We start from the raw sequence: 16,411 nt of genomic DNA, 5'->3' as shown, positions 1-16,411 counted from the left end.
AGTCAAATGGGACTAGAGTCACCTGTTCCAGGGACCTCAATCTAGCCTGCGACATAAACAGAACCTGCTGAAGAGACACATACATGTCTCAGAGCTTGCCACTCCTCTGGAATAGGCTTCCAATCTATATCAAGGAGAGCACCTCCATGATCCTGTTTTAAGCGCAACCTGGAGGACTGGATGGGACACTGTAAATTTCTGCCGGGGATTGCCCTGGCTTCTCTTCTGGACATGGGTAGTCTTTACTAGAAAAACCTTGGGCAGAGACGATATCTCTCATCTAGTATTATATTGGGATTTAACGGCTAGGCTTGTAAAGACCCTCAGGTCAATTGCCTAGTAACATCCCATCAACTTATATGAACCTATCATTTGAATTGCACTGTAGTGGCAATTACCATTAATGGCCTTAAGAGGGCACTAGTTGAACACAGTTGTTAAGTCACTAATATATTGCTGGTTTAACAGCAGTATATATACTCTCAAATAGTAAGATTACAAAATGTATTAAAATTATTTTTACACAGAAGTTTCACAAAAGCATTTTAACGTTATGTGAAGCTTATAATGTGTGCGTGTGTGTGTGTGTGTGTGTGTGTGTGTGTGTGTGTGTGTGTGTGTGTGTGTAGCTAATACTGTCAGTCTGGACTATCATCTTGTGTAAAAGTGAGTTTTCGTGCGTGAAAGCTGCAATTCCCATATTACAATGCTTTCCATAAGAGACATGTAAAGTGATGCAAAAATGTTAATGGAGATTTTCTTTAATTGTAGAGTCATTATTTTAGAATTTTAGAATTTTAAGCTGCTGTATAACGTTATATTTAGATTTTAACGAGATGTTCAGTAGAAGAAGAAATGCTGTTTGTAAGATTGAGTTTTTATTAGTAAACAATGTTTACTGAGTTTGTTGGTAGTTTGATGTCTTTTATTTTGCCTTAGCGTGCTATTGAGTTCATTTGCTGAGCACCTGGTATGTGTGTGTGTGTGTGTGTGTGTGTGTGTGTGTGTGTGTGTGTGTGTGTGTGTGTGTGTGTGTGTGTGTGTGTGTGTGTGTGTGTGTGTGTGTGTTTTATATGTGCTTCCATATGTGTGTTTAATCCAACTTGATTAAAAAAAATAGATGGCCCTCTGGAATAAATTGGTTCAAAGAGACTTTTTAAAACCACTGATCAATAGGGCATTTTTATTTACTTTTGTTTGCTGTTTGCTAACTGGGTAAAGGGTTGGTCCAAGGACCTTTATAAGCCACGTTCCAGGCAAGCCAGGCAAAACAGAGTAAAAAGACATCTCACACTGAGAAAAAGTATACTCATAAACAAATAGGTTGATGGTACAGATGCAGTTACATTAAACTTGTTGTTCAGTTGTACAGTAGAAGTTCAAATATGCACAAATAGGCATTACTGAAGCTACCCATGTTGTACATTCTGAAGGTGGGACTTGATATACAGAAGACTAAATCCTGGGAGGATTCAAGTTGCATCCTTTGAGCCACCAGCAGTCTCTGGGAAGCAAACCAGAAAGGGTGGGCTGGGCAGTGAGGCATGAGAAAGTCCTTTATATAAGGAGCCCTGTGTTATGTAGGGCTGATTAGAATTCATTTAGCAATAGATGTAGCCCACGGCCACTGATAAGGAGTCCAGTCTTGATGCAAACTCTTCAGGAAAGGAGAAGCAAAAACGTTTACCAGAGTAGCAGTCATACTGAAAACTTCACCTCTGATAAGATCATCCAAGGGCACTGAGTACATGATAAAAAGAATAAGACAAAATCCTGCAGTATACCAAAAATTCAGAAAGAATATGGAAGAAGAGATGATTCTAGAAACCATTCTCTGTGAATGACAAAGATGTAAGATGTAAACCACTCCAAAACTATTTGGGTAAAACCACAGTAACTTGAAAGATGTGTGATCAGGGTCTTTATTAAATTAGCGAACGCTTAAAAAAGCGGACGCTGATTTATCACCCCCATGTAAGTGAAAGTTTACAATCCCCAACACTTAGAACAATGATTTTTTTCCCAGGGGAAAAAATCGCTGTTCCAAAAAAGAAAAAAAAAAAACTTTAAAAATTACATAAAGTGGGGGGCTTCACCTTCGACACCCCACGACTTGGGGGGGCTGTGCCCCCCACAGCCCCCCTACTCAAGTATACCAACTCCGAGATCACACTACAGTGATGAAGACGGCAAAGTAATGCAGGCGGCCAAGCGATTTCTTTCCCAGAATTCACTTATATGCCGTTTTGTACTTTCAAGTTCGATCAAGATGCATTCGAAAGAATGCGTCTTCGATCATATAATAGTGAACCTTGTGATCAGCCATATTAAATGCTGCAGTGCAGTCAAGGTGACCAATATCATGAGCAGATCATTAAAACCCTGGTGATGGTGGTCTCAATACAATGAGTGGTTCAAGGGGAACCCCAAAAATGTTTTTAAGTCTATGCCACTTAAGAAAAGAGTCAAGCTGCAGTTAAAAAAAAAAAAAAAAAAAACGTTTTTCAAGAACTTTGCTTAAAAAAGCAAGTTTGGAGATAGGGTAGTAGTTGCTTAGGTTGTATGTTCAAATCTTTAAGAACTGGGATAGCCACCACCACCACTGCATTCTTGAGGCTAGAAGGAAAAACTCCTAACTCCATAGAAATCAAATCCCTTGTATAAAGTTGAACCCAAGACCTCAAGACAAGAAATAACCATTTTGGAAGGGCAAGGGTGGTCCTAGCTGCCTGTTGTTGTGCGCATGTTTGAGACTAGGGTATGTGAACTCATTGTTAGTCAGGAAGAACAAACTCAGACCACACTCCAGAAGCAGCATAACTTGGGCCACACTTAACTCCCTAGTGCACCATGTTCACATATCCTGACAAACAAAGCAATTGGTTCATATTCTTCAGATGAAAGTGCTCTTCTGCTAACAAGGTAAGCTGAGCTGCTGCACCTCCCAGACTCCTTGAAGAGTACTGCTGGTTGGTTACAGTGGCAGTTGTCTTCCTGAAAAGAAATACTGTCTTCTTACATTTGATTTCAGAATGGTAGTAGACATAATGGCTATCTGTACTGCGGTGGTGGTGCTGCGGTAGCGTTGTAGCCTCACAGTTAGACGTTGCCCGTTTGATTCTCAGTTAGAGCGTCTTCTGTGTGTCGACATGCGTGAATGGGCGTTCCTTCGTTGAAGGTTATGCGTTAGGCCCGGCAAGCCAGCACATAAAAATCTACTGCCAGTCATTAGTGGGCCGGAATTCCGCTGTGGCGACCCCTAACCGGGAAAAGCCGAAAGACACAACAAAGTAGACATAATGGCTATCCATTCTACGCTTGTTCTCTAGCAAGTGGGAACAGCACCAGCAGTGCTGCAGCTTTTGTCCAGCCCTATGCAAAGATCAAAATTTTGAGCTAAACTTTGGTTTACAAGGAACTACATTGACAGTCCAGGAAAAAAGTCAGGGCTGTGTTATAAACCAAGATATGCTTGTATGGACTGTTAGTACAACCCTGCCCCAGTAATTTACAGAGAAAACCTCTGGGGTGGCAAGGTTAAAATTCATATACTGCACTGTTGGCCAGTTCAGGATTTGGGGAACTGTCCCTGGAAGTTCATTTGCAAAGTGTATCAGGCAGTGGTCAGACCAGGAAACTGGTTTCTCTACCAAATCACTGGTTTACACATTGAGCTGGAATATCATGTCAACAGTATGCCCAAAGGAATAGGTGGCAGAGGTAAATTCCTGAGGAAAACCAACCCTGCTCCATAATACTGTGGAATTGTCCCTATTGACCCAGATGTAGAATGCACACAAAATTAGCCATTTGGAGTTAGTTAAGACTCAGCTGATAATGAAGTCATTGAACCCTTGAAGGAATATCCTCACAATGGGATAAATGGCAGATGAGAAGTTACTTGTAATTTAGTCCTGCACCCATGACAAACTTAAAGGAACCAAGAATTACAGTAGTAGCGTGTGACAAGTATAAACTGGAGTAATAAAATTATGTTACACTAGTTGTACCACAGCTCATTTGCTATATGACATAGAACAAGGGAATATAACTGCTGACAAATTTAAATTAAAACTATCAAACTATGTCTCAATTATGAAGGCCATGTTAACATCTTGTAGCACGTCATGAATAATACCTGGCCTACTGCAGACCAATACAGCTACTGAGTTTAGGCCAAGAGTAGTCAGGTCTCCTCTTGTCAACCACAACCTATTATTAGTCACCACAGGCAGCTGATTTCCAACTGCAGGAGGCAGTGTTTCAGAATATCACAGTGTTCCATAATGCCACAACTAGCAGGTTGCCCCTCCCCTCAGGAGCCTTGTAGCCCAGATGGGTACTGTGAACTCCTGTATGTTTCTTGAAAGGTGTGGCCTCCAGCAGATGATAAAAAAATGTCTAGGTAGATAAGTAGAGCCAACATGCTGAATAGCCAAGAGTAGGTCCCTATCAAGACACATATTAACTAAATAAAATGTAGACTGTATTTACTACTAACTAGTCAGTGAACAGAACAACATCTGATACCAAGATCATCCAAAGAAAAATGTAGAAAATTGTTAAAGATGAATATAAACAGTAATATACAACAAATGACTCATATTACAGCATTCCAAGAAAGCTTAATATAGCTTAATAATTTAATCTAGAAAAAAAAGGAGTTTTGGGGAATGGAATACTCAGAATAACTGTCTCCCAAGCTGATTAAATTAGTATGTTTTTGGAGTTGCTATTTAATTTCCGGATGAAATAGTTATTTTAATGCATATGCTGGACATTTAACTGCTCTTATACTGCATCATGACTGTTTTGATCTGTGTACTTCAGGATTTGTATTAGTTTCAACTTTCTCCTTTCTAAAGTGGGTAGCATGACTCCTGTCACCCATGACTACTACCTCTACATTACTGTCCCTTTTAAGTAGTACACCTAGATATTTGTTCCCTATGATTCAATCTTTCTCCAGTGATATGTGTCTAGGTCAGCTAGTTGATGAGTTAACAGTTTAGGTAACACTTTGAATAAAAAAGTCTTGAAAATGGCATTCAGACTATTTTGAAAACAAATGTTTTTGTGAGCAATATAATCATCTGCATCTTTAATGCTTCTTAGAAGAAAAGTCCCTGTTGTACTGACCTCTATTAACTTCTTCTTCTTCTTTCGGCTTTTTCCCGGTTAGGGGTCGCCACAGCGGATCACCTTGTCCGCACATTGAATGGCAGTGGAGTTTTACGGTGTCGAGTTGCCAGCCTGGCGCCTAACCTTCCACAGAAGGCACACTCACACGCACACCTAGGGCCAATTTAGAGTGTCCAATCCACCTGCAGCATGTCTTTGGGATGTGGGAGGAAACCGGAGCACCCGGAAGAAACCCACGCGACCACAGGGAGGACATGCAGACTCTGCACAGAAGGCACCCCAGCCGAGGATCGAACCGGAGAACCTCTTGCTGTGAGGCAGCAATGCTAACCACTGCACCACCGTGGCCGCCCTACTGACCTCTATTAACTAATGCACATTTTAGACTAATTGCACATTTCTACACAGTAGGTAGTCACACAAGTTAACAACTCCTATGGATAACTGCTTTGTCCTCAGTTAGCAGCTATACTTTCCCTTCTGATTCCTAACACACAGTTTCAACTGTGACTGCAAGTGTAGTATCAGTTTTCTTTTATGAAACCGCAATATCCTTGCATCTTCAAAAAATAATGCCAGTACTGCACTTCCACACTATCATCACATACCATCATGCCCTCTGTCAGTTTGCGCTAAAGGCAGCCTCCCCCTTTGCACCACCCTAGCTATGACTCTGCTTTCCTTGGGATGGATGTCATGCGCCTTTAGTTCAGGACTCAGTCCTCAGCTCCCTATTGTGTAACAGCTTAATAGTTACTTTAGTCCAGCTCTTATAAGTTTTGCCACTGTCCTTTACTCACTTAAACAACCTCAAAATTGGCTGTTGCTCCTTAGAGTCCAATGGCACCAATAATAGAATTAAATTGATTTTATTTGGTAAAGGAAAGAGTCAAACCACAACTCATTTGACTAAACGGTGTCTTCCAGAGAGTTGCTGTATGACTCAGAACAAATCACAATTATATGCAAAATTATCATGATGTTGCTAATTAAATCTAGCATTTCATTGGTTGATACTATCATCTCTGAATTATGTATAGTTTGAAAGACCAAAGTGAGACATGAAGAATCAAAATGACATATTCTTAAAAATCCATGCTACCAGTGTTTTGAAAACAAACAAGTAATTTGAGTCAAAGTTATACAGTGTATCTTTGCACTAACTGTAACATGAATTTTAAGTACTCCCCTTTATTTACCTGGATTTTAAATAGGGCTTCATTTTAGAAATGTAGGTATAAGTTACTTGGTACATCATTAATGCAGAAGTGCTCCATGTGGCTACTGTTTTGTTCTGTCATGCAGGATCATTTATTTGCTGAAATAAATTAAACTTGGATTGCTTATTTAGAGGGACTGAGAAGTAGCTGTGGAAATGAGTTTCTTAAAATTTGTCTTTTTTTTTAGTGAAATCCTGAATGAAGAGACATATTCCAACTTCTTTTTGTCTGCTATTCAAGAAGCCATGAAAAAACAAAAGAAAAAGATTAAAGCCAAGATGCTTGGCATTCCACAGGATACCAGCAGCAGGTAAGTTGAAACCTAGCATTATGCAGCAGTAGGGAAATTGTTGCATTACAGAGGGACATGGTCCTGTTCTGTGCTATAAAAAAATAAGCGTCACTTTGAATTGAAGTCACAGCATCCGTTTACACAGTGTGCCTCATTACTTATTATCTGCTTTATTTCAAGTTAGGTGCAGTATGAAACTTCTTTTGATGAAAAGACAATTTGCTATACTGGTGTTAGTTTGTGTACTACATGAAAATCGGCATCTACGCTATGTTCATATTAGTGTCTGTGCCATGCTAGTGTACAGTGTTTTTTTCTGCTGATGTCATAATTTGTGCCATGCTGCTGTTTTTGTGCTACACTAGTGTCAGTGACTGTAACACCTTGGTTTCAGTTCTTGTGCCATGCTAGTTTCAGCACCTGTGCCATGCTGTTGTCAGTGGCTGAGCCATGCTGGTATCAACATCTGTCTTATATTGGTTTAAGTGCCTGTGCCATACTGGCGCCAGTGCTTATACCATGTTGTGTCAGTGCTAGTGTTATGCTGGTATCAGCATCTGTCCCATAGAGTTGATAGTGCTAGTACTGTGCTGATACCAGCATCTGTCCCATATGGATCTCATTGCCTGTGCCATGTGGGTGTCAGCATCTGTCACGCACTTGTCTCATTACCTGTGCCATACTGATGTAACATGCTCTTTTCATTGTCTTTGCCATGCTACTGTCAACATCTATTTCTTGCTTGCATCTTCATCTGTGCTGCAGTGTTGTCAGTCCCTGTAACCATTGTTTGAGTGTAGCTTTGGGCGTTTTTGTCAGCTGCCTGCATTTTTAAAATGACATGATATGGGTCAAAACAGCATTCAGATGGATTTTAAAGACAAGTCAGAAAACAAAAACACATCATGTACAGAAAGTAAACTGTATAAGAGTACAACAATTGCCATTCAACAAGAAATACATTTCCTATGAAGCATATGGCATCATAAGTTAATTGATGTTTAAACAGCACTTTATTTCAGGTATATTAGTAATACTGCCTTTTATGGAAGATTGTAGTGTGGTGTACAGACTTTTAGTATGTTCTCTTAAAATCAGAAGGTTTGATACAGAGTCTCCTTTTAATTAGGGCAGCCTGATAGGAGTATGAAGACTGTTTCAAGAAGTGCTGATGTCACAAAGTAATTTTCCTAACAAACTCTCAGCACTAATGAAAACTATAGAGCTGGTATATATAAGTTTGGGGTTTTTGGAGTGTTCCCTCCACATGGGGGGTGGGGATGGCAGGAGGAATTGTTCCACACACAAAACATAATTTGAGATTCACTGAAAGTGTTTTTTTCAATGATTTGGTTTCACAATATTGTCAGTCACTGAAATTGCCATTCATGAGGTGACTAATCCATAACTAGTACCCTAAATTCAGAAGTCTCAAAATATACAGACCTGTTGATGATTCCAGGGTCCTTCTGGTAAAATTAGACTTGCTACCCTTTTAGTCTTTTACCAGGTATGACATAGCAGCCAGAGGGTATATTTGGAAAAGGCCCATATCATCTGCTGATATGGGGAGATTGCTGTATTTCAACATTCTAAGCAATTGTAACTGTTATGAGTAGGTTGGAATCTTCTCTGGAATAACTTGACACATTTCAATTTGAGATGTAATAAATGATACAGGATTATATATTTTATTGCCTTTTAGCTGTCTGATCTACTAAAAGAGTTCTTGTTGTTTGCTGGTGCTATAAAAGTAGTAAAACATTTTCATTAATAGTATGTCTCTTGATAATATATATTGATGATCTTGTAACTTTCTTGATGTTCTTTGATGGTGGTAGTTGCAAGGCTTGTTCCGTCTTCCTCCCTATTAGTTAGACAGAGAGCCAACTAGACTATGCTTATACTTCAACAAAAACTTACAATAATATTATATGTATCCAAGCTGAAGTTTATCACATTACTTATTAAAATAACACTGAATCTGATACAGGTATAGAAAAAATATTCAATCATTTCAAGCTGCTAAATTAATACAGTTGAAGAAACAATGTACAAAGCTATCATTCAATTTCAGATTTGTTCTGAAAATATGCATCTCTGTATATGTTCAGACATAGATCATTGTTGCAATAGCCTAAGCTATATGGGTACTATCCCCTGCAACCTGCCAGCTTGATAGAATTTTGTGTGGCTTCCTTGCTCTCCAACTGTTAGGAGCTCAAGCAGACCTCCATAAAAGGCAGTTGGAGTGTGATAATGCTTCAGAGCTTTTTTGCCATCAAAGTGAGTGCTCTTTTGCGGGTCCCATTGAACTGTTGATCAGCTAGCTATATCAGGAGAAGGGCAGATAAAAATCGCTGTTGGGGAAACAGCAGGACAGACCCTCATGAATGGAAACTTCATTCTGGGGTCTTCCAAAAATGGATCCAGCTGTGATAAGCACCTCAAGAAGATCTGTTTGTGTCATTTCAGAAAAGATAATCAAAGAAATTTGGCAAAAACGAATCAATAAGACTAAAAACAAAAATCAGTTGTATCAAAAGTATCATGAAAATAAATGAACTAATAAAGCAAAAAGTACAGAAAAATATTCTACACAACACAAGTGCTTTTGTCTCTCAAAAAGACTTCATCAGACTAAATTCAAAACTAATCAAACACTCCTTAAATAGTAAAATCATGTGATCATATAATGATCAATCACAAATGTCAGTGCTTCAACATGTTTCTTTTTAAATAAACTTTAATATTTGCTTTATCATTTAGGCCTTGGTTATTGCAAGCATCCAACCTAAGTTGTCAACAGTATTCTTTCCATTCCAACTTATCTTCTGCATCAAATCTGAAACTAAAATCTTTAACATAATCAGTAACAACAAATAAGTAACTCAGTTTTAATTTACACTCATTTCTGTTGTTAGCCAAAGCATTCATGAAATCTTTATTCTGTACTGCATACAAATGCTCATATATCCTATTATTCAATTCCTGTGTAGCTCTGCCCACATAAAATGATTGTCATCCCTAGCATCTTCCTAAGAAACCACATACTTAGACTTACATTTGAAAAATACTGAAATTTCAGCTTTTTCCCCAAAGTTCAAAGTGCTAGTTCCACCACCCAAAAACCTGCAAAAATTGCAAGCAAAACATTTGAGCCATACCCATTTTATCAACTGGGGCACAATGATCTGAGTTATTCAAAGTGTTTAGACTTTTTTGAAAAATGCTTTTCAAATTTGCCCCCCTCGTATTCACAAAAAAGCATCTTTCAATATTTTATCAATAGTATAAGGAAAGCCCGATAGTATTTTCCAATAATTCTTAACAATTTTTCTTATACTGTTCACATAAGTCAAATAATTAAGAGACATAGCCAAGCCAAAATCTTTGTCTCAATTCTTAAAATGTCTGTCTTCCATGTGTCTATAGGGCTTATATTTATTAGCTGTCTTTTCCTTAACAACTTCATAAGTCTTAATTATGAGGTGCTCAGGATACCCCCTATTCTTGATGTAGAACCTATATCATCTTGACTTTTTTTTTTTTCAATTTGATATGAATTTTTGTTTGCAAGTCAATAGGGTGGTGATGGGGGGTACAATGGCTCTGAGTTATGTGAATCTCTTCATGCCTGCTGGGAAGCAGAATATATTTTTAAATCTGACTTTCATAACAATATTGCTTTTTCTATATGCTTTATCGATGATATTTTGTGTTATGGAAAGGTAATGAACTGAGTTATTTTTTTTAGATTAAACATTAGATTAGATTTAGATTAGATTAACAGTATTAATGATTATTTCAGTTTTACATATAACTGTAATCGAGTAATTATTCATTTTTTAGATGTTGTTACTTATTTAGTGCATGATAGTTTCTTTATGAGAATTTATAAGAAGGAAGTTCAAGGCAATATCTTTTTGAACTTTGATAGCTTGCATCCTACCAGTTTGAAAGAAATAATAATAAAAATCAGTTAGGGAGAGTCAGCATACTGAGTGACAAAGATGTGTTTTTTTGAAAAAGATAGTAAAATTTTAATGAATAGGTTCAAGAACAAAGTTATATCCTGAGCACCTCATAACTAAGACTTATGAAGTTGGTAAGGAGAAGAGGGCTAATGAATATAAGCCCTGTAGGTACGTGGAAAATAGAGATTTTAAGAATAGAGCTGAAGATTTTAGATCTGATGCTGTCCTTTTTATTCTTCCTCACTATTGGGTCACAGATCCAACCCTCAGATCCGGCTCGGCTGCATTTTTACAGACTAAGGTTCCAGCCTCAAACTCCTCCCACTACCTACAAAGCTTTACAGTATACCCAACCTCCTCAGATCTCGTATGCTGCCATCGCTGACAGACATGGTTCTCCAGTCTTGAGTTATTCGGTTGGTAAATTCTACTTTCCGAGTCAGTTAAGGGTCATATTTTAGGATTTTTTGTTCTCTTATACCTCTCTACCTCCTAGTTTTCTCTGCCATTAGGGTTTTCCTTTTAGCACTTTAGCTTTTTCTGCCTTTCTACTCTTTTTTTTCTGCTTGTCTGTTATGGACAGCTCCTTCTTTTTCCTTCTCTCTGTTAGTTTAAAAATAAAAAGTAAAAGTAAAGGTGGTTCTTTTCTGGTGGTGCTATGGTTATCATTTGGTTTGTTTTTTGCCTTAGCTTCTTATTGACATTTCAGACAAGCCTTCATGATTAAGTGCTGTTTGGAATGTGGGCATAAAATCCCACATTCTGACGTGCACAGTAGATGTGTATACTGCTGGGGTGCTGAGCACCTGCAGTATGCCTGTGACATCTGTGAAGGGTTCAATCCCAGGGCCATAGCCAACCACAGAAACAAATAGATTCTATGAGGACTTTTGCCATCTTCATCCTCATCTTCGCCAGGGGCTCAAACCCCTTCAAAAACTATACCTGGCTCTTCAGATAACAATAAGTGCCTTCACAAGACTTCAAAGGCCATTTCGGAGCCACTTGTAAAAGTGTAGAGATTCCCAGATTCGAAGTTGTCAGATCTGAGACCTTCATCAGCTCTTGTGGATCCAAAATAATATTCCTCGAAGCTGACAAGAAGTACCTTGACTTTTACATCTCCAAAACCTTCATCTCCCTCCTCAGATCTGAAAGTCTGGAGCCAAACTACTGAGGTCTCCATTAGGTCAGTATCCTCAACCTTACCAACAAAAATTCTGCAAACTCCCACCAGACATTCAAGACCGGAGTCAGTGGCCTCCTCTAGATCTTCCAGGTGCCTCTCTGAAATAGATATGGACAGGATGATGCGGAAGTTTCTCAAAGCCCAGATTCAGATGGGAGTTTTACGTACTTCATCCAATCTCAGGTCTGTGAGTGCTCCAGTGCCCCAAGCAAGATCTTCTTCCCCGATGCGACCTCTCATTTCGGAGCCCCAGGATCATGGACAGCCGAGAGAGTTGGCCTCAGATCCAAGGAAGCTGACTTCCTCAACTCTGACTGTTACCCTGACTGGCTCTGCTTTGAGATCTCCTGATCACAGTGAGTCTCGGATCCATGATGTTGACATCAGATCTTGGGGTGGGGGTTCAACTCCATCCTTTTTGGAGCCACCCTTTCCTCTTGGAGCCTTGGTGCTTGACAGCTCAGGTCTGATTCTTCTGAAGACCTCGGATCCATAGTTGTCCCTTTTCCTTCCTCCTCGGCTGCTTTGGCTCCGAGAGGTTTGAAGAGGGTTTCTCCAAGTCCATCGACCTTCCAGGTGGTGGAAAGGGCCTTCTCTTCTCACAGAGATATGACTGCTTGGATTTGTAATCCTCCCCATCGTCCCTCACTGGATATATCTGCTGAGCCCATCATTCCTGTCTGGGGTCAGCCACCCTCGAGAAGTCTCCAAGACATGCACCTAGAGGGAGCCCACTCTTTTTCTGACACCTCCCCTGATCATCCTATGGAGGAGGTCCCTCATAAGAAGATGTGCAAAAGGAGGCACATAGACTCCCCTGTGGAGTCTCTCACTGAAGACTCAGACTTTAATGAGGGAGAGGGGTCACCACCGGAAGATGTCTCCTTTGGATACATTTTAGAGTTCCTTAGACAAAGAGGTGGCTGTTCAGCCCAAAGTCTCTCTTCTGAAGAGTCTCTGTTTTTGGAGGCTTTCAGGACAGGCCCGTCTACGTCTTGGGTGACCCTACCCCCAGCAGACAACCTTATGGATTTAGTCTCCTGCCGGGCCTAGAAGGAGCCAGACACCATTCAACCAATACCAAAACATGCAGATAAATTTCTACCTCCCCCAATGACCGTCTACATTGGACCATGGGCCTACCAGTAGATGCTATGGTTGGGGTAGCAGCTACCAAAAAAGAGCAAGCAGAACAGAGCTCAACTGTTCAACTGTCAAACATGGGGTCCAGATCATTGGACAAATTTGGTAAGCATATTTACTTCTTAGCTATCTTTTTTGCTGAGAGTGTTAAATTGTTTATCACATTTCACTAGATTGCAGAGAAATATAATTAAAGAACTTTCTGACTGTCTAGCAGAGACCATTTCGGTGGAGGACTTCAAGCAAGTATTTCCCCAACTGGCTACTCTGTCTTCCCTCTCTAACTCCTCCATGAGGCTCATCCCCCATTCAGTGGAGAATACCTCACCGGCAGCCGGCTCAGGTATTGCTATTGGGAGTCTTGCCTGGATGAAGCTTTGTGACTTTGCAGAACCCTTCAAGACATCCTTTGTGAATGCTTCCTTTGATGGCTCATCTTGTTCAGGCCATCAGTCAAAGACACTCTAATCCGCAGCAAGAAGGAGGGAAAGACTCTATCTGCCATTGGGATCAAGTTTTCTACTCCTCAGCGGCCTTCTCAAGAAACCAACAAGGAGGTAAGAAAACCTGGTTCAGGAAATCTCAAGGGTCTTTTCTGGATCAACGCAGGTATTCTTCCTCCAGAGGCATAGGAGGAGCTTTCAACGAGAGATGCTGTCCCAGAGCCAGAATTAGGGCTTCAGGGAACCATTCTCTAACAAGCCCTACCAGCACTTCTGAAGCGCTGCCTAACTGCTCTACTCTGGAGGCAGTCAGGGGCCAGTTTATGCTACACCCAAATGTCTGGACTGACATAACTTCAAACACATAGGTGTTAAGCATAATTTTCAGAGGCTACTATATTCCCTTTTTCCCTTCCACCTCTAGAAAAATGGAGGAAACTCCTTGACATACCAACAAGGAGGTAAGAAAACGTGGTCCAGGAAATCTCAAGGGCCTTTTCTGGATCAACGTGGGTATTCTTCCTTCAGATGCATCGGAGGAGCTTTCAACGAGAGATGCTGTCCCAGAGCCAGAATCAGGGCTTCAGGGAACCATTCTCTAACAAGCCCTACCAGCGCTTCTGAAGCGCTGCCTAACTGCTCTACTCTGGAGGCAGTCAGGGGTCAGTTTATGCTACACCCAAATGTCTGGACTGACATAACTTCAAACACATAGGTGTTAAGCATAATTTTCAGAGACTACTATATTCCCTTTTTCCCTTCCACCTCTAGAAAAATGGAAGAAACTCCCTGATGTTCCTCCCAGTCAGAGGGAGTACGTAGTACAAGACATTCACAAACTACTACAAAAAAAGAGTCATCCTGGAGGTCCCAACTGGACATAGAGGATTCAGAACATACTCCCACTTCTTTTTAGTGACAGAGAAAACCAGGGACCTGAGACCAATCCTGAATCTAAGCAACCTAAACCAGTATGTGAAGAAGTCGAAGTTCCAGATTGTCACAGTTCAGTCTGTTATACCACTGCTGCGAAAGGACAACTGGATGTGCTCAATATACTTGAAGGGTGCATACTACCACATCAAAATGGAGAGGTGCTCCAGAAGTCATCTGCACTTTTGGCTTGGAGACAGTCACTACCAATTCAGAGTACTGCCCTTTGGACTCATCACAGCCCCTAGGGTGTTTACCAAATATATGGCAGTAGTTGCAACTCATCTTGGACTACAGGGATTCTCAGTGTTTCCTTACTTAGATGACCGGCTTCTAAATGCCCCAACCAAGCATCAACTTATTCAAGCCAGGGATTATTTGTTTCAAATTTTCGGTTCACTAGGCATTGTTATAAAGTTGGAAAAATCACTTCCTTTTCCAGTTCAAAAGACCGTATTCATTTGGGTTCTCCTAGACACAGCAAACCAAGTAGCATCTTTGTTTCCCCACCACATTCAAACACTGAGAGAACAAGTACAGACTATTGTAGACCTACCATCTCTTCCAGCAAGGTTAATACTTCAGGCTCTTGTATCTATGGTGGCTGCCATCAATCTTATCCCATTAGTGTGATTTTTTTTTATGCGAGTTCTCCAGTGGACCCTGTCTACTCAAACCAGCCTCTATCTGTTTCTGTCAAATTTACTCCCATTTGTAAGAGACATTTACTATGGTGGATTCTTTCAGATGACCTGCTCCTCAGCAGACCATTTCTACTTCCCATCCCCCACAGCCACTGTGACCATGGACACTTTTCAACTAGGGTGTGTGTGTATGGGGGGGGGGGGGGGCATTTTCAGTGGAAAGATGGTCCAAGGCAAGTGAACCCAAATAGAGACCAGATCGCATATCAGTGTTCTGGAAAAGAGAGCAGTCCTTCTAACGTTGCAAGCCTTTCAGGACAGTCTTCCTTTAGGAACTATTGCAATTCACACAGACAACATATCAGTAGTCTGGTATATCAACAAACAAGGAGGAACCCCATCATATAGTCTGTGCAGAGAGGCCATTAGGGTCAGGGAATGGGTGCTATCTTCAAACTTTTTTCTGATTGAAACTCATGCTCCAGGGGAGTCCCAACGTTTCTGCAGCCAAACTCAGCAGGTCCATTCTGATCCCTCACAAGTGGTCCCTCAATCAGTCAGGAGCGAATCTGATTTTCAACCACTGGGGCTATCCAACCTGTGACCTCTTTGCGTCCCTACAGAACAACAAATGCAGCAGGTACTTTGCTCTGATCCTTCCCTCTGGGGAGTCCCCAAGAGATGCTCTAGTTCACGACTGACCTCCGGTCTCCTTTATGCTTATCCCCTGAAGTTTCTACAGAAAGCAAAAAGGTTGAAGAGCTCAATAATCCTCATTGCCCCCTACTGGCCTCATCAGATACGGTTCACCTTCCTCTGGTCTCACCTAAAATATCCTCCATAGATACTGGAACCCAGACAGGGCTTCCTTTCTCACCCATCAGAAGGCCCACATCAGAATCTAACCACCCTCAAACTGACTGCTTGGTTTCTCCAATTTCAATGATTGTTAAAAGATTCAGGCTGTCTTCCCCTGTTTGTGATATAGTCTTGGCTTCTCAGAAAGCTTTGACTAAGAAGGTGTACAAAAGCAAATGGAAAAGATTTGTCATCTTGGCCTCTAAGGAAAACATTGACCCTTTCTCGGCTCCAATTTCAACCATTCTTCTCTTTCTTACTTCCCTTTTCAAGGAAGTGGCTAGTTTTTCCACAATCAAGCTTCAGTTGACAGCCATATACAATTTTCATGCTGGAGATTCTTCAGGATCCCTGTCCATATCTAGGTTATGCAAAGCCTTCATTACAGGAATTTTCCTTCTTAGACCTCTGATTAAGGACCCATCTCCCCAGTGGGATCTCATGGTTATCCTCCAAGGTCTAAGTCAAACGTCCTTTGAACCAGCTACTGATTGTGAAATGAAGTACCTTTCTTGGAAAACTGTCTTTTTGGTGGCTATCACATCAGCTAAAAGAATTTCTGAAATTCAG

The 16,411-nt window shown here is 40.6% G+C and overlaps 1 protein-coding gene across 1 annotated transcript in view; it reads left to right on the top strand.

Annotated features, from left to right (window-relative positions):
• The window catches only part of LOC122787573 (Rab interacting lysosomal protein), a 1,137,527-nt gene that overhangs the window by 1,012,666 nt on the left and 108,450 nt on the right, over positions 1-16,411 (top strand). The window contains exon 6 of the mRNA XM_044054356.1: positions 6,550-6,672. Within this exon, the coding sequence (XP_043910291.1) occupies positions 6,550-6,672 (123 nt within the window). The remainder of the gene's footprint in view (positions 1-6,549; positions 6,673-16,411) is intronic.

This window comes from Protopterus annectens, chromosome 13.part0 (assembly GCF_019279795.1).
Source record: "Protopterus annectens isolate FY-2018-M chromosome 13.part0, PAN1.0, whole genome shotgun sequence".
NCBI classification, from domain to species: domain Eukaryota; kingdom Metazoa; phylum Chordata; order Ceratodontiformes; family Protopteridae; genus Protopterus; species Protopterus annectens.
Note: the sequence above shows the minus strand (reverse complement) of the source record. Positions and strands in the feature narration are given on the sequence as shown.